The sequence below is a fragment of the Chenopodium quinoa genome, unplaced genomic scaffold (assembly GCF_001683475.1).
Source record: "Chenopodium quinoa cultivar QQ74 unplaced genomic scaffold, ASM168347v1, whole genome shotgun sequence".
Lineage (NCBI taxonomy): Eukaryota > Viridiplantae > Streptophyta > Magnoliopsida > Caryophyllales > Amaranthaceae > Chenopodium > Chenopodium quinoa.
The window spans coordinates 397,358-423,362 of record NW_018743389.1 but is presented as its reverse complement, the minus strand read 5'-3'; the positions used below and the strand labels follow the sequence as shown (position 1 = coordinate 423,362).

The 26,005-nt window shown below is 35.0% G+C and overlaps 2 protein-coding genes across 2 annotated transcripts; one reads left to right on the top strand and one right to left on the bottom strand.

The window, feature by feature from the left end:
- The first annotated feature begins 5,787 nt into the window (after positions 1 to 5,787).
- On the top strand, positions 5,788 to 12,405 carry LOC110738350 (U3 small nucleolar ribonucleoprotein protein IMP4-like). The gene is made up of 9 exons (XM_021918722.1): positions 5,788 to 6,047; positions 6,167 to 6,250; positions 7,079 to 7,188; positions 7,293 to 7,343; positions 8,275 to 8,418; positions 8,509 to 8,598; positions 9,767 to 9,873; positions 11,281 to 11,365; positions 12,063 to 12,405. The coding sequence occupies exons 1-9, from the start codon at positions 5,936 to 5,938 to the stop codon at positions 12,159 to 12,161; spliced, it is 882 nt and encodes a 293-aa protein (XP_021774414.1). The 5' UTR covers positions 5,788 to 5,935; the 3' UTR covers positions 12,162 to 12,405.
- Positions 12,406 to 13,590: 1,185 nt separating this feature from the next.
- On the bottom strand, positions 13,591 to 25,416 carry LOC110738347 (intron-binding protein aquarius-like). The gene is made up of 14 exons (XM_021918718.1): positions 24,991 to 25,416; positions 24,803 to 24,895; positions 23,289 to 23,351; positions 22,801 to 22,887; positions 22,537 to 22,689; positions 22,254 to 22,408; positions 20,957 to 21,191; positions 20,736 to 20,846; positions 19,562 to 20,620; positions 19,183 to 19,434; positions 16,754 to 16,939; positions 15,496 to 16,650; positions 14,786 to 15,136; positions 13,591 to 14,479 (listed from the first exon to the last, which is right to left on the bottom strand). The coding sequence occupies exons 1-14, from the start codon at positions 25,414 to 25,416 to the stop codon at positions 14,168 to 14,170; spliced, it is 4,638 nt and encodes a 1,545-aa protein (XP_021774410.1). The 3' UTR covers positions 13,591 to 14,167.
- Between the last annotated feature and the right edge of the window lie 589 nt (positions 25,417 to 26,005).

Here is a 26,005-nt window from a genome sequence, read left to right as displayed (position 1 = left end):
TGGCTTATGGGCGATGGCTTTGTTTAGTCTTTGAAATTGATGGTGTTTTGGAACCTTTTAGGTTTCTGTCCTGTTGTTATTTAGTTAGACTGTAATTAACATGTATAATTAGGATTTCTGCTGGTGTTGTATGATTCATTGCCGCCAAGTTAAGGCATGTTATTACTCTCTCAAGTTTGTTTAGGAGCTAATTTTGATTTTATTTTTTTTTGCACTCGTGATGGTCGTGTTATGGATTATCTTACCTTGAACAACCATGCCTTATATTTAAAGAAGTGATGAAAAAAAAAAAGATGAGCTTACTTGTTAATTATTAATTAAAGATAGGAAATTAATTTAATGGTAAAAAGCCAAAAGCCTATACTAAAAAGCTGGCTTTTTATTTTTGGCGTAAAAGCTGGCTTTTTAGTCAACAAAAAAGCCATTTACCAAACTCTTATTTTGACCGCTTGACCAAGATGAAAAGCAAAAAGTCAAAAGTCAACCAAAAAGCAAAGCAAAAGTCATTTACCAAACAAGGCCTATATATTGAGAACATGTAAGGGAACCAAATGTTATTTGCGATCTAGTCACTCGTTTGATTTGCTTCTATGGAATAGAAGTTGCAAGCAATGTCTCAAATTCTCAATTGATATTTCAAGCTTCCAAGGAGGTTGCTATTAAAAAAATAATAATAAAAAAACAGAAAAAAAACCCTTAATGATGAGATTTATTCATTCGTAGTATCTATTTGACGATTTGAAGAACCCTATGAAGGTTAAGGATAATATTGTGGACTTCAAATAGTGTGTACCAGTACTTGGTCTTTGGTTTTGGTTCAAATATCTGAGATATGTTTTCATACATTAAATGTGTTATTATCCTTATTAAGAAATTTTATACACATGGTTGTTTACATGAATTCTTATGAGGTGAACTAGCTATATTGACACATTTGTTGAGATAAGAGGCATATCTGAGTTGCGCATTTGAAGTATTATCAATCACTTATTCCATAAAATAACCTCTTAAATCACCTTTCTAATAAAAATAGAGGTTTAAGGGTTGTTAATTTGATTTGTGTGCTTTAAATTTTAATGAAATTATTCAATCGCATATTTTACCCTCAAAATTCCTAATTTTCCCTAAGAATGTGTTTGAATTGAAGGAAATGGAGAGAAAGGAAGAAAAGGAAAATGAAGGGAGGGGTATATTTCATATGGATAGCAAATTAGGGATGAAGGAAATTGAAGGGGAGAGAAATGGAGGGATTAAATTCTAAGAAAATGATCTCTCCAACAATTGAGAGATTAGGAAGGAAAACTCGTCATTTTTCCTTCCCCTTCCTTCACCTCCCTCCCCTTCTTTTCCTTCCCTTAACATTACCTAAACAAACTAAATTTCTTTGAATGGATCATTTGAATCCTTATCCATCAATGTGAATCTTTTCATTAACTTGGATACTATTTTAACTCATGTAACACCTTAATTGTTTGCCCAAAACCGACTAATTTTGACTTGGTAAAGACCGAAAATATTTGGGCTCGATTTGAATTATTTGGATAATTTTCCTCATATGTGGGATGCAACTTAGGCTGTTTTTATTTTAGTTATTATTACATAATTAATCCTAGCCTTTTATTTTGTATGGTTTAGATTTGATGAAGTTTAGGGTTTTATCTCTTGTACTAGTGCCTCCTTATATAAGGGGTTATTTTATGATATAAAACATAGACTTGTTTTGATTATTGAAAATATGATAGGTTTTCTCTTCAATGAGTTCTTTGTGATCTCTCCTTTGTGGTAAAATCTCAATCTATATCAAAATTTGTGATTGATTGGATTGAAACCCTTATTTTTCTAGACTTTGTGACTAGTAAATCAAGTTAGTTTTGCTAGATAATTTACTTGGTGTTTGATTATTTTAGCTTGTTCTCATAGATCTTGATCCAAGATCATATCTTTATTTTTTTTTCCGTCAAAAACTCACAAAAATTCCTCAAATTAGATCATTGTTCATCTTTTTCATATCATATACAAGGTGGCTTGCTTCAAGTAAATGTCAAACCTCTGAAATAAGAGCTCATTTAGGGCCTTTCCTGGTGTTTCAGGTAAAAATATCCAGGCCATGTGGCCCAATTAGATGGTGACACGTTAACTCTCAGAGAGGTTCGACATGAACCAATCCTCTACTGACACGTGGCATCCCCAGTCATAAAGAAGAGAATGGCCATCTTGCCAAATCCATGAATCAGCCCACCAATCTTTGGGGTCCATAACCTAGAAACTGGGGGCTGATTTTCAGACCCTATAAATAGGGAGATATTCCCATTAAATGCATTCATAAAAAGATATTCACCAACAAGAGCTATATTAATTGCAGATATTCTCTCTCGGAATTCGAGAAGACTCTTTACTTTTCCACAACCGTAACTCCGTCCATACGCATACTAACTAATTGATCGTCGAAGCCAGAACTCCACCCAATCGGAGTCTCCGTTATTTTGCAGGTACAAACGTTCGGCATCCAGTCTTGGAATTTTAACTCTCCTAGGGACTCCGAAAACCCCTAAACACTTGGAATATCTGGATTTGCCCTTATGTCTTCCATAACCTTTGGAGCAGCCCATCTAATTATACAAATAGGGTTGTACATTTCTAAACCTCGACAGTTATGCAGATTTGGCAAAATCTTCTTAATAGCTTAAGTCTTGCCATCTGCTAGCCTACTAGCATGCATCCTCCATTCACAGCATTGAGAGTGTATCTCTTGTTGTCTGTAGCCACCACATTAATTACAAACCCTTCTTGAACTACATAATTCTTCAAGGTCTCCCTCAAATGACTCTTGTCAATGAATATCACCCAAGGTCTAAGCACAATCTTCCGAAATTTGACATCTTCATACATCTCACCTCATCATCATCTGAATATGAAACCTAACCAAAAACTAAGTTCCCAGTTGTCTTCTATGTGGGGAACATTCCTTATACTATTCACTTCATCTTTAGGAACATCATCTTCAGGAATCACTTCTCCATCTGAGTCTAGAGGTTCATCATCATTAACACCTCCCTGTTAATCCCCATCAGTAGAATCATCTTCTCCATCATCAAGATCACCACCAGTATTAGCCAAAACATAAGTAACCTTTCTTCTAGCACTAGGTGCACTAGTTTCCCCTAGCTTCATGAGTTGTCTGCCCTATTCAGGCACTCTCCCTTTAGAACCACTCCATATACCCTTTCCTAATTTGTGTACTCTTAGGCATTTTTCTAGAAAATAGGTTAGGGTCAATGATTACATTTGAGGGTTGGTTGTTTGGACTTGACCTTAGAAGGAGAATGGTATGCTTTTGACTTAGGCTGGTGAAAACCTTGGACTTCTTCTCACAACAAGTGTTTTGAAGACAATGTGTGGTGAAATTAGAGAAGGGGGTAACTTCTCACTCCCAGAACCTACTAAAACTAATCGTTTGCCCTTTCCCTTACCCTTCTCACTCCTAGTACCTACCTATTTTGGTTGTTTGCCCTTACCGTTAGCATTCTTACTCCCAGAACCAGCTTTTCCCTTACCCTTTCCTTTACCCTGAGCCTTTTCACATGATTTCTCAAACTCCTTCCTACCCTTAGTGTATGCTTTGCTAAATTGTTTGCATCACTCTCTTCATACTCATCCTGTATATTAGCCCAGGTAGATTATGGGTCATGGTTAAAAACAGTATCAAATATCTCTTGTGTTGAAGGGTTATTAGAAGTAAGCACTTCGTGGGATCAACATTTTCATCCTCAGAGTATTTCAATCTAATTAATCTCCTCCTAGGCTTTAGTTTGGTGTTCTCATTCTCAGTCTTAGAAGGTTGGACAGATTCTATAGAAGGCTGGGAATTTTGATTTACAGGAGGTGGTAGTGGTGGTTTATTTAGGGAAGTTGGTTATGGTGGTTGATTTAGAGGAGGTGGTTTATGGTGGTTCATGTAAAGCCTGGTTAGCTTGTTCAACAACTATTTTTCCCCCTAAACTCATAAACTAAATCATTCATGAATGTTGAATTCACAGCAAGTCCTAACCAAAATCTCAAACAAGTCAGCATTAGGAAATGTGTTAAACATCTTATTAAACCACCATCATCATCTATTGGTCAGTGTTTGCCACTATATGCTTAAGAAAATATAGGGTTCAATATAATTGTTCCCATTTTTTTGTAAGCGATCTTCAAATTCTATGATTAAATCCATGAGGTTGCAAGTATCAGAGTCCACTTCAATATCAACATTATGCACCTTATACTTAAATCTCAGTATAACCTTGTCACTTAGTCTGCAAAATTAGATTAAACTACAACAATTTAAGCACAACAATAACTCACATACTCAAGAAAAACACATAATTAAACCTAGATTAAGCATACAACCACTGACACTGTACCATGCAAACTCAAACACACCAATTTTGAATTATATAGCTATAAAATACAAAATTTAGTAAGCACACATAATTAAAGGCAAATCGAGCATAATTCAAAGCAAAATCCAACAACGAGCATAATTCAACTCGAACTCATAATCCAACCACTTAAACGAAATTGCATACATTAACTAAAACCTAACAATTTAAAGCAAAAAATTCACAAATTACAATAACATATCAACACTAACCTTTTACAATCCACAAAGTAGGCCTAAATCTCCACGAATTTTGCTTCACCCGCGCGTCAATTAGGGTTTTAGGGAAGAGTAAGGACAGGGGAAAGGGTGAAGGAGACGAACGTTCAAAACATTTGGAGTTAATGGTGACAGTTGGGCTTGGAGGGAGAATTAATGTGTGGGAGGGCATTTTAGTCAAGTCAAGTCTTAGTAAAACCCCTGTCATTATCCCTAACTAAACGTTTGCTTAACGTTTTAGTTACTGTAGTAAATTAGTGATAATTATGAGTGTCCTGTTGATGATCAAACCTTAATGAGGTGTATCAAAGACAAAAGTCAGAACCTGGAGTGTACCAGTGATAATTTCCCTTTATTTATTTATTTTTTTTCCTCAATGACCTCCAATTAGATAACTGCCTACTGCATTTATTTTTTGAATTAAAAATCGTTTTTTTGAAAGAGGATCAATAACTACCCATTATATATATATATATATACACACACACACACACGTGATCCTAGTGTTGGTAAAATTATGTGGCAAATTAATTTATAATGGGGAAGGGGTGTAGGTAATAGGAAATGAAGCAAGTATTTAAAAACGGAGGGAGTAATTCCTACACTAGGGTGTAGCTATTAATAATTACTCCCTCCGTCCCATAATTTCGTGCCTATTTCTCAAATAATACATTAATTAAGGAAAATGGTGGAAGTAGGGGAATATTCTATTGGAAAGATAAAAAGTAGAGAATATTATATGGGAATAATAAAAAGTAGAGAATATTATACTACCTCTGTTAACTTTTAGTTGCAACTTTGAAATATTTTATATCTCACAAATAATATCCCAAAGTTGCAACTAAAACTTAACGGAGGTAGTATGAAAAAGATAAAAAGTAAGTAATAGATTTTTTTTGGATATATGTGTATATTGTATGAGAAAGATAAAAAAAGTAAGTAATAATAATTATGTGCTATTTCTAGAAAGAGGCACAACATTTTGGAACACATAAAAAGAAATACAGGCACAAAATTATAAGATGGAGGGAATACTTTATATGGATAATACGAGTAATTAAGATACAGAGTATACTCGAATTTCATCTGCATCATTGTCTATAGCCCTATAGGCCTTGTGTACTATTACCATATTGCCCCTTGCCTTCTTCCTGCTAGGCGAACACAGTCACAAAGTGCAGACTGCTGAACTGCCTAAACCCTAAACCCTCCATCCATTAAACTCGCCTTCCTCTCTCTTCACCCACGCTTATCAAATCCCCAATTCCAAATTAGGGGTTCCAATTCAGAAAAATGTTGAGAAGGAACATTCGACTGAGAAGAGAGTATCTCTACCGAAAAAGCTTAGAAGGCAAAGAGCGTTTGTTGTATGAGAAGAAACGCAAAATCAGAGAAGCTCTTGAAGGTTTGATTTTTGTTGTTTTTCTGGGTTTAATTCTATTTTTTATTTCTGGGTTTTTTATTTTCTTATTCATTTCTGGGTGTAAGTGATTGGATGGATTATTGTGGGTGATTTTGTGACAGATGGGAAGCCAATTCCAACGGAATTGAGAAATGAAGAAGCTGCCCTTCGCCAAGAAATCGACCTCGAAGACGATTACACTGCCGGTATATTCCTTTTCCATCTTTTCATTAATCAATCTGTTTTAATTTTATGAGAATTTAAGAGATTATTTGATTTTATCCAAATGAAAAGGCATACGAAACTAATAATGCTACTTGTTTGCTTATGCCTTGTCATCCAAAAGTTGTTGGCTTTTTGGTTGTTATGGGGGTTTGTGTTTACTTTGAATTCAACTGAGAGGAGCTGTAAGCTTATTGTTATGTACTTATGTTGGTTTTTCGTTTAAGGCGTTGTTTTGATGGGATTCGGGTGTTGTAGCTTCTTAGTTATTTTTAGCAAGAAGATAAACTTCTTAGGAAGTTGTTGAGAAAGGCGATGTGAAAAAGAAATCTGCATCTTGTAAAATGATGTTCAGTTGCTTTGTATTTCCCTTTGGTTAAGTGCAAAACATGCATTGTAGCCTATTATGCAAGGCTTTGTTACGAGTATAAAACTCAGTGTGTGTCTGATCATCAATCCTGGCCATTTTTTACATAATTATGTGTTTTCTATTTTAGTGTAATTTCATGCTCCCATATCGGCCATATGCATGGATAAACATGGGTGCCTTATGTGAAATGAAAAGTTTGTATTTTACTCTGTATGGCTAGCATTGTTAAAGGATGAGCTTTAAAAATTGTAGATTTTATAATTTCATAGCTCAGGTAAGAGATGGATTAAGTTGTAGCTAATGACACGTTCAAGATGCAGACTGTATAGGCTTGTAGTTTATTATCCACTTGCCCCTAGGGAAAATATTGGTCTGTTTAGATTATTGCTGATTTATACCTTTAAATGGAGTATTTAGTTATTTCGTTCCCATCGTTGCACAGTTCCTAGGTCGCTTATTGATGATGAATATGCCAAGGCAACTGAACGAGAACCGAAGATTCTTTTAACTACATCAAGGGATCCTAGTCAACCCCTTACCCAGTTTACAAAGGTTTGTCCAAGTTTCTGTGATCATCTTTTGCTTCTGTCATATGAACGTTCCTTTTGGTTTTAGAATTCAAGAGTATTATTGATCCAGGGAATGCTATTTTGTAGGAGCTGAAGTTTGTCTTTCCTAATGCAGAACGTATGAATAGAGGAGGCCAGGTTTGTTATTGAAATTATTTTCTTATTGCTCCTCCATCAACTTATGATCTAGAATTGAGATATATAATAGGAACTTTGTTACTCTGCAGCAACGTGTCATCCATTGTTTATTTGTGTAAATTGTGTTACCCTTGTTTCTGTCAGCTACTCAGCTGTACATGTGTTGGCTGCAAATTCTTCACCCAATAATCCCATATACATAATTTTTTTTTTTTTTTTTTTTTTTTTTTTTTTTTTTTTTTTTTATAATAGAAGGGGTTTTCTGTATTACACAAGTCAAGAGTTGATGGAGTAATGTATTGCATATACTTGAAAATGTTTGAACTGTAGACATATATGACAGGAAGTCATAGACCTTTGCATTTAGCATGTACGTGCCCTAAATTTGTCCAATATTGGATGTATGGAGCCTGGACTATGTGAAATCCGATTGTAAAGCCTTATCCCCCCCCCCCCCCCCCTCTTCCCCTCCCAACTGAGAAAAAATGAAGAAAAAGGACACGTATATGGTCTTATATATGTAAAGAAGACAAACATCTCAAGTTGCACAAACAAACTGAGTTTCTTGCCCCTCTAGTTACCCCTATGATCTGAATACAATGTACGGAGTATTAGCTAATGCTAGGTTCAAGCTTTAGACTACATATTTTTTAAGACCTATAAACATGAAGAAAAACTGTGAGAAGCAAGTGGCTTTCTCTTGATTAATGAAGATGTTGGTTATGTGTTTTATGCACCTTATAGGCTGTAAAAAAAATCACTTGTCCTGCATCAGTGATTCTATTTTCTATTTCGTTCTTTCATTGCTTTGCTTCTGAGTGCATTAGTTGACGACTATTGTTTGAGAATGGTATCTTAAGATTTATTCAAGGTTTTGTTTGTAAGTTTTTTTTATTTGCGTCAGCCTACGCTTTTTTTATTATGGCTGCAGGTTATAAATGAGATAATTGAATCTTGCCGTGCACGAGAGTTTACAGATCTTATATTGGTTCATGAGCACCGTGGTGTGCCTGATGGGCTAATTGTTTGTCATTTGCCTTTTGGTCCTACTGCATATTTTGGATTACACAATGTCGTAAGTATTTCACTTTTAGTTTTGTACTTGAGGCCTTTACACATTTACACCTGTGGCATGGAAGGAAGATCCTTATCATATTACCTGCAGGTTACCAGACATGACATCAAAGACAAAAATTCAATTGGAACAATGCCAGGAGCTAATCCACATCTTATTCTTAATAATTTCACCACCAAGGTATGGCATATTTTTTAAATTGCCGACTTTATCTTTTGTTGATTGTTCATAGCAGAGAGTATAAGATGTCTTGTTATAGCTTCAAACTTCTTCAAACTCACTCCAAGGATTTTGACTGTCCGGGCTGAGATCCATTGCCCCTTTTTTTATTTTTATTTTTTATTAATTTATTAATTTTTATTGATTTATTTATTTTTAATGTAATGTATTGCATAGATTTTGTTCACATGATGTCCACATGTAATATTATGCAACTCTGCATGTTTCTTGTATTAAAAATTATTGACTCTCTTTGGGCCATTTTGCAAGTACAGTTTACTGTGGACTTTGCAACTATAGTGTATTGACTATCATGTCTATTAAGTATATTCCTCTAAATTTATTTAATGCAGTAGTCAATTATGTTAACATTGGAGTGGGTTTGTAATCTAGTAGAATAATTGTCATTGAAGGTACATGTATATTCAGATTTTCCATTTAACTCATTCATCTTCATAACTAGTTGGAGAAGTTACCTGAACTATAAAAGGGGTTTACCGCTTTAAACTCCACTTGCTAATTTGATTGCTAAAATCCTAATTCCTAAGCGAGTAGTGTGGGCCTCGGTATTTTTTTTTATTTTTTTATTTTTATTTTTTATTGTTTGGTTTTTGCTGGGGGGGTGGTGGTGGTGGTGGTGTGCATAAATCTACGATGACATAATTCATAAGTGCCGTGATTCTTATGAAGCCCCTTTACAGTGGACATAAGCTATATTGTGCACTTCTTAAATACTAGATCTTCCCGTGACACATTTTGCATGGAGTAAAACTTGAATTTCTGCTTAATTTCTCAGGGCTGACTCTTGGACTTATCTGCAGCTAATGAATACTAAAACTGAAGATTATGTGTTGAGTATATGCAATGTGGTTCAGAGATACATCAATTTTACTCTATTCAAGTGTTTTTTTATTTTTTTTTATTTTATTTTTTTATAATTTAAATAGTCAGAATTAAGCCTCATTGATGTGGCTTATGTATATCACTCAAATATAGGTTAATTTTGTTTCAGTCACATAGCTGATAGTGGGATTCTATTTTTTTTCATATAAATACCTCTGTATATCATGATTTAACTGTTATACGTACAAGCTGATCATATTTTTGTTGCTGTATTACTATTTTCTAGCTAGGGGATCGGACAGCAACTATCCTGAAGCATCTGTTTCCGGTACCAAAGCCAGATTCTAAGCGAATTATTACTTTTGCAAACCAGTCTGATTATATTTCATTCAGGTCAGATCAAAAGTGCTTAAAGATAATTTATATGTTGTGGTATCTTAATCTAGTTCTTGATGGAATACCTTTGTATTTATGAACCATCAAGTCACACCTTGACCTCCCAACATCCTCGCTGAAATGAATACATTTTTTTGCCTTTACATTTCAGCTGTGTTTTGTTTGACGAAAAATATTTTCTACGAACTTGTTTAGTTTATCAAGGGGCGGAGAAAATGTTTCTCAAGGGTTGAAAACAGCTCTCCAAGAGTGGAAAACTTATTCCTTTTGTAAGAAAAAAAATTGCCATATTATGTATTCCTCCCATCTATATTTTCCCCTCTATTTCCATTTTCCTTTTTCAATAACTTTTTCTTGTGAGGAACCAACAAATAAAAATCTAGTTTGTAGTTGTGTCTTCCCTAGCAGCAATATTTTCCATGGAAAATCTTTATTTATTGAATATGTTTTACGTCAAACCAAGCATAGCCTTCAAGTTTCTTGATTTTTCAGTAGTTCCTCGTCTTCATCCATGTTTCCATTCTTTGTTTGAGTTATGTTCTCTAAATTCGCTATTAAGACTTAGGTAACTAGGATTTGGACCATCTAGATTAGTGCTCTTTTACTATTCTATTCTATATTTCAAGGCATGAAAGGATGGGAGGAAAGCTATGCCAAAAGTGGAAATTCTACGTGGTAGTATGAATGATAATTTCACTTCAGTTTATGTATTGCATATACTTGAATTGTTTAAGTAAAAATAACTTATGTTCAATAAAAATAATTTCTGTTCAGTAAAAATAATCAGAGTTCAGCAAAAATAAGGTGAAGAGAATACAGCCTTACACTAGCCGTTCAAAGCAGGAAATGTAGAGATCTAATGGAGCAGCAGCATAACTCTTTTCAAGCAGTAGTGTTGTGCTTCATTATTGCTGCATGCCCAATTTGTGTTCCAAGTAGTAGACCTGGATTTAAGATATGACAGCCAAAGACTAAATTCTGATGCTTATGAGCTACCTGGCCACTATCACCAGATCATCCACTGATCCATCTTACAGTTGTCCCTAACTTTATCACTCCTACAATCCTACTTAATGACTAAGGAGACTAGGAGAGTATTGTTTTTTTTATTTATCTATTTTGGGTGCTTTTCCCCCATGTAAAAAAATGCTGTTGTAAGGTACTATTCTTATTTTAGGCTTAGTAATGAGACATGTTCTAGGGAAGTAACCTCCTCCCCCAACAGAACACCAACAAACACACACACACACACCCACAAAATGAAGAAAGAAGATTAAGAAAAGAGAACAAGTACCATGATAATGATATCTCATGGTAAATTGGTCCTATCTACCTTCAACTTCGCCTGTCTCATTAAATTTTTACTTTTTTTGTACTTTGCTAATTGTTCTCAATGTATTGCAGACACCATGTTTATGACAAACAAGGGGGTCCAAAATCAATTGAACTTAAGGAGATCGGTCCTCGTTTTGAGCTACGATTATACCAGGTGAACTTGGTGATGCCTTGTTTATTGTTACCAAAAGCTAAAGAACTCAGCTGTGCTTGTTTTTATTATATTTTTGTGAATGATATCATGCCTTAATTGCACTTGGTCATAGAGGCATAGTCACATATGCTTGTCTCATCGATGCCTTCCTGACAAGTTCCACTGTAATTTCAGTCTCTCTTTTGTTCATATATAATATAATATACTAAAAAGCAACTGCTACATACAAATATTTCCTGATTATTCTTTAGAGAAAAATGGCTTCCCCATGATCTTATAATTATTTTACATGAAATTGATGACTGATTGGGAAGTTATGAATACTTATGTAATCTTTCTTTTAACTTTGTTAACAAGTGCAGAATCAAGGGTATCAGTATTGAAGCTGCTACTCCATTTCTTGTTATCTGTCTTATTTTTCTTATTACTTTCCCCATTTACCAATGTAATATTACTTGCCCCTTTATTATATCAATGAAATTATTACAAATTTCTAGTCTGGAATACCGAAGATTAAGTTCATAATTTGTATCCATAGTCATTAAAGGCATGTCCTATGGAATGGATTTACAAATGAACTACCCTGCATCTGATGAACTCTAAAGCTAAACTAATACATTTAACCCTTCTCGTGAAAAGATTATGCTAGGACAATGTTTCTGTCTGCTAATTAATTTCTTACTCTCCCCAAATGCAGATTAAGCTAGGGACAGTGGAGCAAAAAGAAGCCCAGAATGAATGGGTACTTAGGCCATACATGAATACTACGAAGAAGAGAAAGTTCCTTGGCGATTGATTGCATCGATTGACCTTAGATCTGATGTTGGCTGTTGTCATTTCTTTTCTTCTTTTAACAGGAATATACCTGTAATTTTTCCTTGCGATGCCTCACACTTACCATGGGTAGATGAATGCAACTTTATGTTGTAATTTGTAATCAATTTTGACACTGAAACATTAATTTGATCATGTTATAAAAATAGGTAAAATCTCTTGTCAGACTGACCATGAGTAATCTACTGTGCTATCTTTGGTATTTATATTTGCTAATTTGCATTCATATGTACTATAATGTACAACGTGGTCTAGGTAATGTTTAGATGACCTCACATACTTACTATCGTCATTCATATATGCTGCTACATCCGTTTCAAATTATTTGCAACGATTTGAGTCTCCAATTTTTTTTTTTTTTTTTTTATTTTTTTTTTATTTTTTTTTTTTTTGACAAAGAGTAACTTATTTATACTCAATTATTTGCCATCATTGTATTTTTAAGTATTAAATTTTAAATTATATTGCATTAATCTCATTTTATATTTTTGTAAGATATCAGTTTATTAAAAATTCCTCTCTATTTATAAGTATAGAATGGTGTACAAACATTGTGTAATTGGGGTTTGTTATGGAATTGAAAACTATAGAATAAAGATAGTGGGAACATGGGGTTTTAGTTTAATGCTTCTTCCAATTTATTTTAGTTGACAAGTTTTGACTTTGTGCACCACTCACTTTTTTCTTAATCAATTGTGCACTACTACTATGACTTCGTTTTGTGATCAAGATCTTTTCTCGTTATAATCGTTTTGTGATCAGGGTCTTTTGTCGTTAAAATGATCAAGATCTTCAGGGTCAGTAAAACTTTCTTCATCCACTAGTAATTCCTAAAAAAATGGTATCATAAATGAAATACTCATTTAGTTCTTTTTTATCTTCCTACTTGCTATAACAAGAAAAGGAGGAATTAGTGAAAAGTGAGTCCCTTATTTACTTTTTTGGGTAGTAAATTGTGTATAGAAATTGATATTACGAAGTATTATGTAGCATGTGGATTTTGTGGTGAAATAAAGAAGGATAAGAGTTGTAATTTGCCATAAAAAAGGTATAACGAAAAAGTAGAAAAAAATAATATAATAATGGAAAGTAAAAAAAGAATAAAAAAGCGTAAGTATTATTCCTCACCTCCCTCACTCATTTATTATACATGTGAAGTAGCTCTCTGTCTGCGTCAAGAATAATTTGGAACGTTTCACTCTCGCACTAATTTTCGAAATTGTCCACTGTAACAAAATTGTTAATAAGAGCAATCATAGTGAGAAGGAAAATAAGTAAAACATACATAAAAAGATTTTCTTTAGAATTAGCTATTCAGAACTTTGTGACAGCTGCTAACACGATTATTACTCAATCTATGCATCGCAATCCTATATAATTGAATGTGCAAATTTTTGAAGGCATGGACATATAAGAATTAGAAAATTGTTCTTTTCTTGTTATACTGATCAAGATCTTCAGGGTCAGTAAAGCTTAAGGTTACATCAACCTGTATACAGTACAGTACAAAATTGAATTGATCTAATCTACGGCTAAAGCCACTATGAAACACACTGTCTTTTCCTAAGCCCTCCAAAACGATTCTACTTTTCTGCTGAAATTAGCAATCCCATGATTGCCATTTTGCCTAGCTCATTGAGACATTGCTCAGTAATTTTCATGCTACCACAGCTACATAAGAAGAAATTCATTTACAAGAAATCATAGAGCTGAAGGCTTACATAGTTACATCAAAGAATATACTCGATTCCTCGATAAGCAGCTCAAATCATCATGTACTAGGGGTTCAGCAGTCTCTATTACGCGTGGCATTTAAAACAAAGAGCTAACTGGCCACTTTTGTTGAACCTCTTTTGTTGACATGGCTATACCGACTAGCAAAGGATAAAGACAAGGTTGAACATTGCTAAATTTAGCTGCATAAGATATCAACCATGTAAAACATCACCTTTTGATACTTCCATCAACTTACTCCTCCATATTGGAGGCAGCAAGATCAGCATCACCATCTGTTACAGCGTTTTCTGTTACACGAACCTCAGGATTCTCTACTTGCACATCTCCGTTTTGACCAATCTTATCTTCTTCCATAACTGTACTTTCCTTAGATTTATTTCCAGGCGGGACTTGCCCTGATTTACCATTTTCCAAGACAGATCCTTCTGTCTCCATGTCATTCACTGAGGTCAAGTCTTCCTGTCCATTCTGGATGGGTTCACCCACAGACAGATCTCCTTGTTCAAAATTAACTGAATTATATTGAAGGCTCATCATCCTTGCCTGCAGCATCAGCATATACATGTCAGAAAATACCCAAAATTCGTCACCCAACAAAATATAAAACATATTTTTAATATACTATACTTCCCATCTTAAATTAGGGCTTGCCTAATTTTCTCTTAAAAACAATTAATAAAAAAATCAACTATACTTCCCCCAGCCCAACAATATTTTCCTTGCTTTAAAATCTGTGACACAAAATTAAACTAGGTAAACTTCAACTGGGAAGGAAGGAGTAGGTGCATTCTAAGGCAAGAAACTATCAACTTTTGTAATTATACAAAAATACAAGACAAGTCAGCTCACCTGGTCAACCTGATGTCTTTTGTAGTTCACAATATTAGCCATCTCTTCCACACCACTGACAAGATAGGCTGGACCTGTATCCTCAACATGACGATCAGTGAAAGGCATGTTCTCCGTCAAGTTTAAAGCAAGGTGATCAGGTCTCTGTAGAAGACGCTGGAAAGTAGGTTGTAGTTCATAGCACTGCTCAAACAATGAACGGCGGCAGAAAACATAGAGGCCAAGTCTTGCACGAGACATTGCAACAACCAATCTTCTCACATCGCGCAAGTGACCCACAAATCGACTGCGCACCAGCGACAGTAAGATAAAATCATTCTGCTGACCTTGAAACTTATCCACAGTTGTGACCTGAAATTAAAGTCGAAAGGGGGTAAATATACAGAAATAAATTTACTAGGAGTCAAGAGCGAAGCAAAAGTCTTTTATAGATCACATCTAGTGATATACATGTCTATGATCTATTAATAATAAAAGGCCAAAATGTAGCATAACTAATCAGTCAAACATCATTTAACAGCCTTTACAGTAAGAAGTGCCTGTGATAAAATACCACTATGACTACGATCAGGATGCATTCATGCAAATCAGAATACTAAGCCTAGCTTGAAAGAAGAGAGATACTTTCTATTATAGCTGTTTGTGATTTAATGCAAAAAGAATACTAACATTTTCTATTTTGAACAATTGACATTAAAGAATTGGCTTACCTTGTTTGGGGGGCCAATAATGTCGTATGGAACACATCTTCTACTGATAACATCACGAATGAGGAATTTTTGGCCGTTATAAGTAGTTAAGATGGATATCTTATTTGCAGGATAACCCAACAGGCGCATGTATATGTAAACACTAACAATGTATTCAGCCTCTCCCTCATTCTGATAAAACCAGGGTGAAGGAGCACTTTCACCTTTGCCATTATAATCAGGCACATCCACTAACTGATAATCATAAGAAAACCCAGCATTTGCTCTATTAAAAATAGCTTCTTCCTTTACATAGGGAAGGTCTCCCAGCTCTCTATACCTCCAGTTGTAAAGTTTAGCTATGCTTGGTCGTGCTCGACCCTGAGCATTAAGCTCAATATAGGGAATGCCTAGACGAACAAAACGAGTAAAAAGACTTTGATCCATGTGGCTATACTTCTGAAAGGCCATGTTTTTTACAACTGGAGGCAGCTGGTGATGATCACCAATTAATATGCAACGTTTAAGGCGTGCATAACCATCTTCCTGTCTCTGCAGCAACATTGGAATAAAAGTTTCAATTTCCAGGATTTGTGCACTTTCTTCCATCAATAGGTTGTCATATTTGAATCCAATCTGAAGGAAATCCTTTCTCTTGAGAGCTGCATGTGTGCAAGTCATAGCAACAATTTTTGCCTGCTTAGTCATTAGGTAGTTAGCTCTATCCACAGTTGATTTCAGCAATTCAAATGCCCTACACTCTTCAAGCTCCTGAAACACGGTTTTGAGATGGCGAAAACATCCTTTGGCAGTCCGCATATCTTTATCAAACGATTTTCCAGTAAAGATTGGCTGAGGGGCATCAGAAAAAAACTCTTTAAATGGGAAACGGTCCTGAACAAATGTTGGTTTATCTTTATTATCAGAACAGGCAGCTAGAAATTGCTCCCAACGTGAGTAGACATGAAGCAGCCAAAAGTATCCAGCTGTTTCACAAGTATAGCCTACATCTTCAGGAAGCTGAAGAGATCGCGCTAATCTCTCCACCTCATTAAGCAGTTCCAAACGTCGCACAAGCATTGCATTAACACGACCTTGACGACTGAAGTCCAGATCAGTTGCTAATTCCTGTTCACCTTGTCCTAATCGAAGAAGATAACGAGCGGGCACATCTCTCTAACCAAAACAACAAAAACAATTAAACGGCAGATTAAACAAGCAAAGTAAACAAGTCATCCAAAAATTATACAACATATGTCAGCCAGCAAGCTAAAGCTACCTCCATTATCTTTTCAAAAAGATCATTCAGAGCCTGATTGGAGTGTGTTATAATTAAAGTTCTCTGGGAAGGACAATTGTGATATAGAACATTTAGGATCTGCACAGCTGTATCAGTCTTTCCAGTACCAGGTGGACCTACTACCATAGTCAAGCCTGGCTGAACACCAGAGATAATTGCCCCGACCTGCCAAAGAAAGGTACAAACAGAAATGGAGGATTAGAAATTAATTATAAATTTTGTCTTACAAGACATGATATATGAGTCATTCCAAGGTGTGCTTTATCATGAAGATGAAAGCTGCAGTTTTGAAGCAACAGATTCAAGTCTAGCAGCTATATAAAAAGGATAGGTAGATAACACAAATAAAATGAGGAAACAAAAATCTTCATATCAATAAAATGGCACAAGCAAACAGAAGATAGACACCTTAGAAAATTAGAATACTGGAGGGCAGAAACTTATCCAAGTAACACCCATTCCAGTGTAAAGGTCAACTATGGGACCAGAACTTTTCCACTGTTAAGGACTCAAGATTCAGCTCGCATTATCTTAACCATTAAAAGAACAGAAATCTATAAAAAATTTATATATGTACTAAATTTATATTCTCTGCTCTCATCCTATCATTCCCCCACACCCCCCCACCCCCACCCCCCAACACACACAAACCCTCTCTGCGTTGCGTATATATTGGTCACCAATTCACCATCTTATTTAAAAAAATAAAAAATAAATAAAACTTAGTTTGAAGATACAAACCCAAATCTTGATTATTTTAGTGATTTGCACATGGAGTATATGTGAACATAAAAGGATATACATTCAAACTACTTCAAAGTTTAAACAATGCTTCCACAATATATAAGGCTTGCGCTCTCACTCCCTATTCTCTGCTCCATTGATAAAGTCAAAAGCTCTTACTCTTTAGTACTTTGTATATATTATGTTGCTTTTCATGGATGACAACACTTGCATTACCTGATTTCTGAATCAGGTGTTTCACTGTATTGTTGTTATCATAGAAGTTTTCAGGGATGAAATTTTGTAATTAAAATTTTAGTTGTGAGCATTCGTTATTTGAGTAAACATAATGCTGTTCTTCTGATTCAACTTCTTCAGTTGGTAATGCAATCTAGATGACATTAATTTCATTTCTTGAGATGATGGTTGTCAATTGCTTCGAAGCAAAACTAAGTTACTAAGGATTTAATTGGATAAGTTTGAGGTCATTAGCTTATATGCACTATAAATACAGAAAGAGAATAGATTACATTTTTTTTTCAACATGTTTAGCATCTTGTGTTAAGACTTTGCACTACCTTTTTCTTGCCCAAGTGACTAACAGCTACTTCCTGTATATACTATTAGTTGCAACATATTTATTTTGTGTTAAGAGTTAAGACTTCGCAAATTAAAAATAAAACATAAAATAAACGATATCAATACATAGTCATGCAAAATCCTGTTAGATTCATATCAATATATATACTAACAATATCAAATAATTTTTTTTTACTAATCGACAATTAAACATAGTCAAAGATGTGCATCAGCAAAATCGAAAGTCAAAACGTTGCAACTAGAATTGAACGGATGAAGTATTATCACAATAATGAATCATCATAATGCTAGAAGTATAGGGAGGACAAAAGGCAAAAAAAAAAAAAAAAAAAAAAAAAAAAAAACCAGTAAAAATTATGGTTGCAAGTTTTTGCAAATTAAATACTGTCATCTACTTCCAACAACTTATGTTGTATTTCGTGATCTTGGGTTCTTTTAAGGATGGTGATTATTCTAGTTGGGTTTTCTATATCAAAGTAAACTTTTATGCTGAATATCTGAGTAATGAAGGTGAAGAAATAGAGAGAGAGGAAAAAGAATATAAAGTGAATTAAATAGGGGGGGGGGGTGGTTGAATCCAACACATATTCTAAATCAATCAAAGCCTTAATCCCATATTCTAAATAATTTTTAACAGGCAGTTAGTAGAATCAGCAAGTCAGCAGCCAGGGTTGTTAACAAAGAATTAAAACTAATAAAGAATACCGTCCTTGATAAGTTAAAATAAAAGGTCCCAAAAGTACCCTAAACTCACATACATCAAAGATTAAAAGACCACAAGCAAGAGACCATGCCAGCGCAGCTACCATTGGCACATGAAAATCAGAGCAACGAATTTCTTTTATTAAAGAACACAAACAGATCACAACTAATAGTCTACTACATCTTAGGTGTAGTAGAAAATTCTCAATGTCACACAAAGATGTTGATTTTTTAAAGAAGCTTTCATTTAAAGCCAAGTATAACGATGATTTTAGATTCAGAAACCAGCAATACAGTAATACTCCCAACAAAAAATGCAATGCTGCAAAAGCATGAAGGAATCCTTTAACCCATGTCATTTTATCACAAGTTAAAGTATGAACCTGAGTAGGGGTAAATCTGACTGTGTTCTGTTTTGGCTTGTCTTGGGGGTATGGACCTGGATCAGGAGGAATATATGTCTCAACAATGAGCCTTTCTTGAATTGCATTGACATCACCATCAATGGAAGCAGTTATATTAGATTTGTTGCCAGGGAGAGCTTGAACATTGCTTTTCAGCGTCTTTGGAAGCTTAATTTGAAATGGAGGCTCCGGATGCAGGTTCTCTGAACCATCAGGATTAACGAAAGAAATCTGAAACCAAAAGGTGAAATGAAAACAAATTATTATCTTACGTACATTTATTGTTCTGGGGAACCAAAACAGAAAGGTATGATTGATTCAAAGAAAACAGCATTAAATTATGGCATATATTACACACCTGATAATTTGAAAAACTGTCCTTCAAATGATTGGCATCCAGAAAAGTATCCTTAAAATCTACAGTCTCCAAAAGATCAGGCATGTTAGTCCACTGAGCAGCTGAAGGATTCCCATAACCCAAAAATATGTTGTGCAACCAATCAGGAACTATACACGTTTCATTCATAAGATCTCTAATAGATTCTAAAATGGCCTTGAAATTATTTTCCTTTGGTTTTCTCCGCATTAAAATGTTAAAAGTTCCATACACATCTTCAGCTCCTTTCTCTGCAATATCTGTGACATCCATGTGGTACTGTGCTGCGTCTAGTGCAACAGTTACAGTTCTCAATTCACCCTTGGGAGGCTTCCACTCGTCACGTTTGATTTTTCCAGTAAAATCATTCATCAGACCTCCTTCCTCATCCCGGATCTCTATCACTTCACATCCACGTACACAATGAAGCCCAAGTCGTTGAGGAACAGTTGCCTTAGATGCTTCCTCTGTGCTCAATGGCTCAAATGAAGGCCGTATAGAAAGCAAAAATAAAACATCATGCTCTTTTAATCCATCCCATTCAGATCTTATGTGTGCTCTATAACTGGAAATGCTGTAAGTAACTTTTGCAGTAACTGCTGCTGGTTTTACTTCCCCAATGTTAGGTTGCTTCACCTCACTAATCCTGAATTCCCTAATGGGTACGGCCATTCTCGACCAACCACGGAAAGCTGTTTCCCCTTCATTATTGATATAGGCAAGAAGGTGCGGCACAGCTTCCTGAATATCCTCCCGAATTTCATATGTAGACTCCAGACGAAAAAGATTAAAATTTCTCAATAAATAATCATGAAGGGTCAAAAACTGCAAATTAAGTTTAGGGAGAGCCAGGCATCCTTCTCCAGAGTAGTTAATGTTAGGTACAAGACTTTCATCCCACATAATTTGCTCATTTGGGTAGAGTGGGAGAGCATTTATGGCTTCCTTCTGAGACTTTTGTTTCTCAAAAAAGGATACCATAATTTCAATTAGAAAGTCAACCCTGTCTGACCATGGATCATTGTCTGAAATGAGTTTGAGCTGTGCATAAAAGGAAGGAAAAAATTAACAAACATATAACAGACATAGAGGTACACAAAGTGATGCAGTCTGGAAACCAATCAACACATGTTACTTTAATAAAGCGTAAATAAACCTTAGAACACACTAAGTCTTTGAGCTCATTGGGCGAAAGAACAGAAAGTTTCTTCGAAAGATCAACTCGTTTGTGTATTGCACCAACATTTGCTAAAGCCAGCTCCCGCAACTGAGGAACAAAAAAGCATACATAAGGTTACATGAACAAGTAGCTTAATAATTTAAAGGACAAGTTGCAATCACTTCACAGCTTTATTAACACAATCGAAGTCCACAAACCTTGGGAATTTTCTTAAAAGCAAGCAATTGAAAGGATTGAAAGCGATCATAATGTGCTTGAACGACCTCATCATCAGTCAGTTGAGTCCCTTCGTGATCATTGATCTCAAATGTTTCATAGAATTGTAACAAGTCAACCAGTTGTGAAAACAGCTTTCCTCTTACATGAGTATAAAGTGCACTCAAGTGACATTTGGCAACAACTGCAACATCAGCCACCAAAGGCCTCAAGTATCTAGCATAGCCAACAGAAATGAAATAAGAAAAATGACTTAAAACACATAATGACAGCTAGATAAAATATGACATATACAACCAATAAACACAAGTTAAAATAGACAGTATCATCTTCATGTACAAAGTATAACCCCCTCCTAAAGAGTCAAAATAATTATTGTGCTTCCTACTTTCTGTTCTTTGATTTTTTTTCTAGAATCCTAACGCTGAAACCCCTCTAGTTTTCAAGCGAATACACATTATGAAACATAAAATGGGAATAAAAATGAAATTAAAAAAGAGAAATGTATATAATCAAAAGGTAGGAAATGCTTGAAAAGTGAAGTATTTTTAATTTAAGGACACTAATTAGACAACTACGAAGTTTTAACAAAACCGTTGCAAAATAAAATAATTCCAACATTTCACATATATAAATAGAGTGTACATCATTCTCTTATGAAAACAAAACTACAGCATGCATGTATGTAGTCTCATTTTGAAATAGCTATGGTTCCAATTCCTGCTCAACAAGAGAAAATTCAGAAAACTCAAAAAAGCTACCATCATGCATGATATCAAATAGATCCCCGGTGCATGTGATATGGGGACTGCCAGTAGGTGAAATATCAGTAACTAAAGCCACAGAGAAAGCAAGATATAAGTCAATGTGTTCAGATCTGCAAGTGCAGAGAGATATTTCGAATAATATGGCTGGACCATATCTACAGTTTTGTGGAAAAGAGAGGAAGAGAAGAATTGCATTCATAGCTTTAAAAAAGGAACATTTTATATCTGCAGATTTACTTTGGAAGGAGAAACATCAGCAGCCAGAAAGGGAGCCAATATTAAACAGGAAAGAGAGTCAATATTGAAAAGGAAAGGGAGTCATTATTAAAGTGTACAGGCATACTGCAGTTGAATAAAGATATACACACAAAAGAATTCAGACTAAGACCTCACCCCCACCACCCTCCCCGCAAACTTCCCTCTAAAGCGAAACACAGTTTATGTTATCATGGTGAGCCCATTCAAAGCAAAAATAAAACAAAATTGGAATCCTATCAAAGCACAACCATACCTCCTTGTTGGCAGTTGGCTTAGTAAATCAATAAGGAACTCCATAAACCTCTCACAGTACAAGACACAAGCATCATCAACTTCTTGTAAACCATTCGTACTAATTCTTTCTGAATCATCATGCTGTGTGGAGAAAAACACCTCAGAATCCAATACCTGCATAGGTGTACATGTGTAAGTACTTACACTCTCATTAGTGTGCTCAAAAGGAACAAAACTATCAACCTCCAAGCATACATATTAGCGATCTAGAAAAACAAATAGACTTCTTCAGAGGTACATACCCCCAAGAACTCCATGACGAGACTTCTCAAGAATGTTGCTTCAAGAGATTTTGATGGATCATAATTTTCTCCCCGCTTCTTAGCCTTCTTGGCTTCTGCCTTAGTCATCTTTTTCCATTTCTTTATTAAATCAGGGTTTAGACAAAGCTCCATCTGATCAGCAGTAAAACCAAAATGATCAATAAATAGGGAAGACCAAAATTATAAAAAAAAAAAAAAATATATATATATATAGTCTGAAGCAATATCCTCTTTAAACTCTACCTGAAAACGGCCATATGACAAGCTATGCCAGCATTGCAGACTTGCCAGTCTTAAAGCAGTATCGCTGACAACTTCATCCTCCAAACTCTGCAAATACAAGTTCCATGAAATATATTTGTTAGATAACAGCTTCTCCTTGGCAACATTTTCGTAACAGACTATTTCCTTCCCCATTTTCTGAACTCTAATTCAAGGATATCATGTTTAAGATAAAACTAAAGGTAGAATTCAGCACATGTGTCGTGGTTCAACAGTGTGAAGCACTACAAATACTACTAAAAAATAAATAACTGATTTAAAACATAACTACTTAAAAGAGATTGATATAGCATACCAATTAGCATAAAGTTTTGCTATTTTTAAAACATAAACCTGGCACTTTGTCTGAGGCAAAGACGACTCAAAATTCTACATGCTAACATGATGGATATAAGTTATTGACACAAGCCAACTCTCAAAAGCAACAATTAGGTGAAATGTTAGCACACCTGAAAGACATTAATCATGAAAACCAAGTAGTTGGTCTTCTCCGCAATAGTAAAGCGTTCCCCCTGCACCAAATATTACATATAGTAAAATACAAGTTAGAAGAGGAGTGCCTAATGTATCTATGTGATACATATAATTAACATATTTAGAGGCAAAATGAGAAAAATCATCCATCCAATCTATATATTGTGTATATATATTGTATATGATATGATAAATATTGTATATTATATTACAAATGTTGTACGCCCTTTGTCCCAAAATGAAAGTCTCATTTGCCCTTGCACCACATTTTAGAATAGTCTATAAAATTGTAAGATAGTGGGGTTTTGTTGATTAAAGATGATTTAAAAAATAGATACTGAATAAGAAGTGAATTTAAAAAGTAAATGGTGGGGTTTTGGTTTATTAAAAGTGAATAAATTAACAAATAAAGCTTAAATTAGATTTTATTGAGGGACAAGAGTTTTGGGTAAAATGGTCAAATGAGTGCAGAGGGATTATATGTTAAGATGCATATTATTACGCAATTTGTACACTACTGTAAGAATATCAATTTGAAAATAGATTCGTGTTAATCTAATGAATATAATGCTTTTTCTTCCCTTTCTCTTTGTTTCAAATTTTCACTGTACGTGTGAATTTTCCATGAGATATGTTTCTTACACATTAGTTATTTTTCCAAGTAATGAAAAATTGACTGCTTGTAAGTTTGTGACCATCAGGAAGGGGAGATGACTGATGGAGAGAGCTAACATTCAAATTTTCAAAGCAAAGTAATTTACTCCATAAGATATTATATAATAATGCAACATGCCAAACAACCAGCTACATATATGTGATATAACAGGACTTCCAACTTCCAAATTTCCTTTCTTAATTCATTCCTATTCGGGGGGGGGGGGGGGTGGGGGGCGCAGAGATGATTGTTAAAGTAGATATTGTTTTCTAGATGCTATTCAAATAACCCAAAGGTGTACATAACTGGTACACCAACCAGCTACATATAACAGGACTTCAGCTTCGAATTGCTTTTCTTTCTTTATTCTTTCCTTTTGAGTGGCCTAAAGATGATTGATAAAGTAATGATTATCTACCAGATGATATTCCAATAACCCGCAACCCACCTCCCACCTCCACAAATGAAATATATGTTTACACAAAGGGTGTGTTCCATTCAACTTTACTGAATTTAATATAAGTTCCAATAAGTTCGGTTCACAGCTACAATAAGTTCTGGCAAATTCAATTCACAGTCAAATTCAGTTGAATAAAACACACCCTAAAAGATCATAATCTTTCATTTGCCATAGTCAGGCTTATAAACCTAACTCCCCCATATTTTACAGAACTCAAAGTATACAATCCGTGTTATACTTCGTACACATTTTTACATATACGCTGTAAATACAAGAGCAACATTGCGAGCAGTTCCTTAATTGCATACATGACCTCAAACAGTTGCAGAATTCAATGTAAGTATCAAAACGCAACATAAGAACAAAAAACAAACCTGATCCTTAAGCCGAAGAACCCTCTCCAAAAATGCCTTGAACGCATCTTTCCTGTCATGAAAACACACCCAAGCTGCTACATTCTCTCTGAACTGCAAAATTTTCAAAATAAAACACCCATGTAAAATCCAAAAAACAAAATTTAATAACACAAAACACGAAAAATGCAATCAACTAACCAACCAACCTTCTCATTAATCATGAGTATCATAGACATAACATGCTCAAAACTCGCAGTTTCAGAATCAAAATAAGGCCAAAGATAATTCTCCAAATACTGACTAATCTCCAAAATCATAACCCTTTGCAAGGGCACGGGTTTTCGGCCCGATTTCACGAGCAACTCCTTGCGATAAATATCATTGACAAGCTCAGCATCAAAGGGTTTTCTGGGGTTGGAATCATTTACACCAGATTTGATCCAATTATCAGCAGCAATTTTAGTAAGAGGGTCTCGATTAATTTCAGAAAGACTAATTGAATTGGGGGCATTTGAAATTGGGATTGAATCAGGGGTTTTTTCAACAGCAATTTGATGGGTGATTTCAACTGGGTATTCCGCCACTCTATGGCGTTTGAAATCGTAGGTCCCAGTTCCATATACTTTCGTCATGTAACTAGATTGGGGGTTTTTCTAGGGTTTTTGAGGGAAGAAGATGAAGATTGAGGAGAGAGAAAGAGTAAGGAGGAGAGAGAAAATATGGGGTTTTAGGTTCGAAAGGTTGAGATTTGGTTTAAGCCATTTCTGAGCATGTTGAGGCGGTGGTCATGGCGGAGAAGAAAGCACTATGACTGAAAGTGTGTGTGTGTCCGAGGCTCCTTAGCTTTCTTAATTTTGCGATTTTGTGTTTAGGTATTTTATGGACTCGACAAGTTTCTCAAGGGGTATTTTAGTATTTTCGTGCACTTTATTGGAGATACAACGTCTTTTATTATTTATTGGCATGGAAGGCGTTAATCGGGCGTTATTGATGGAGTTTGAATTCTTCATGCACTTAAGGTCGATAAGATCAATGGAAGAAGGAAAACATCTTACATTTGGAGGTTAACCATGTCTTTAATTTTTATTCGTTAAACTCGGTTGCGAACCCGCCAAAAATGGTGGTGTTGGGGTTGGGTTATTGTATAGTAGTTAACGTTAGACACGGTGTTTCTTATGGTTGTTTGGGTTCATTTGACATTGATGATGAGAAAGGAAGAAG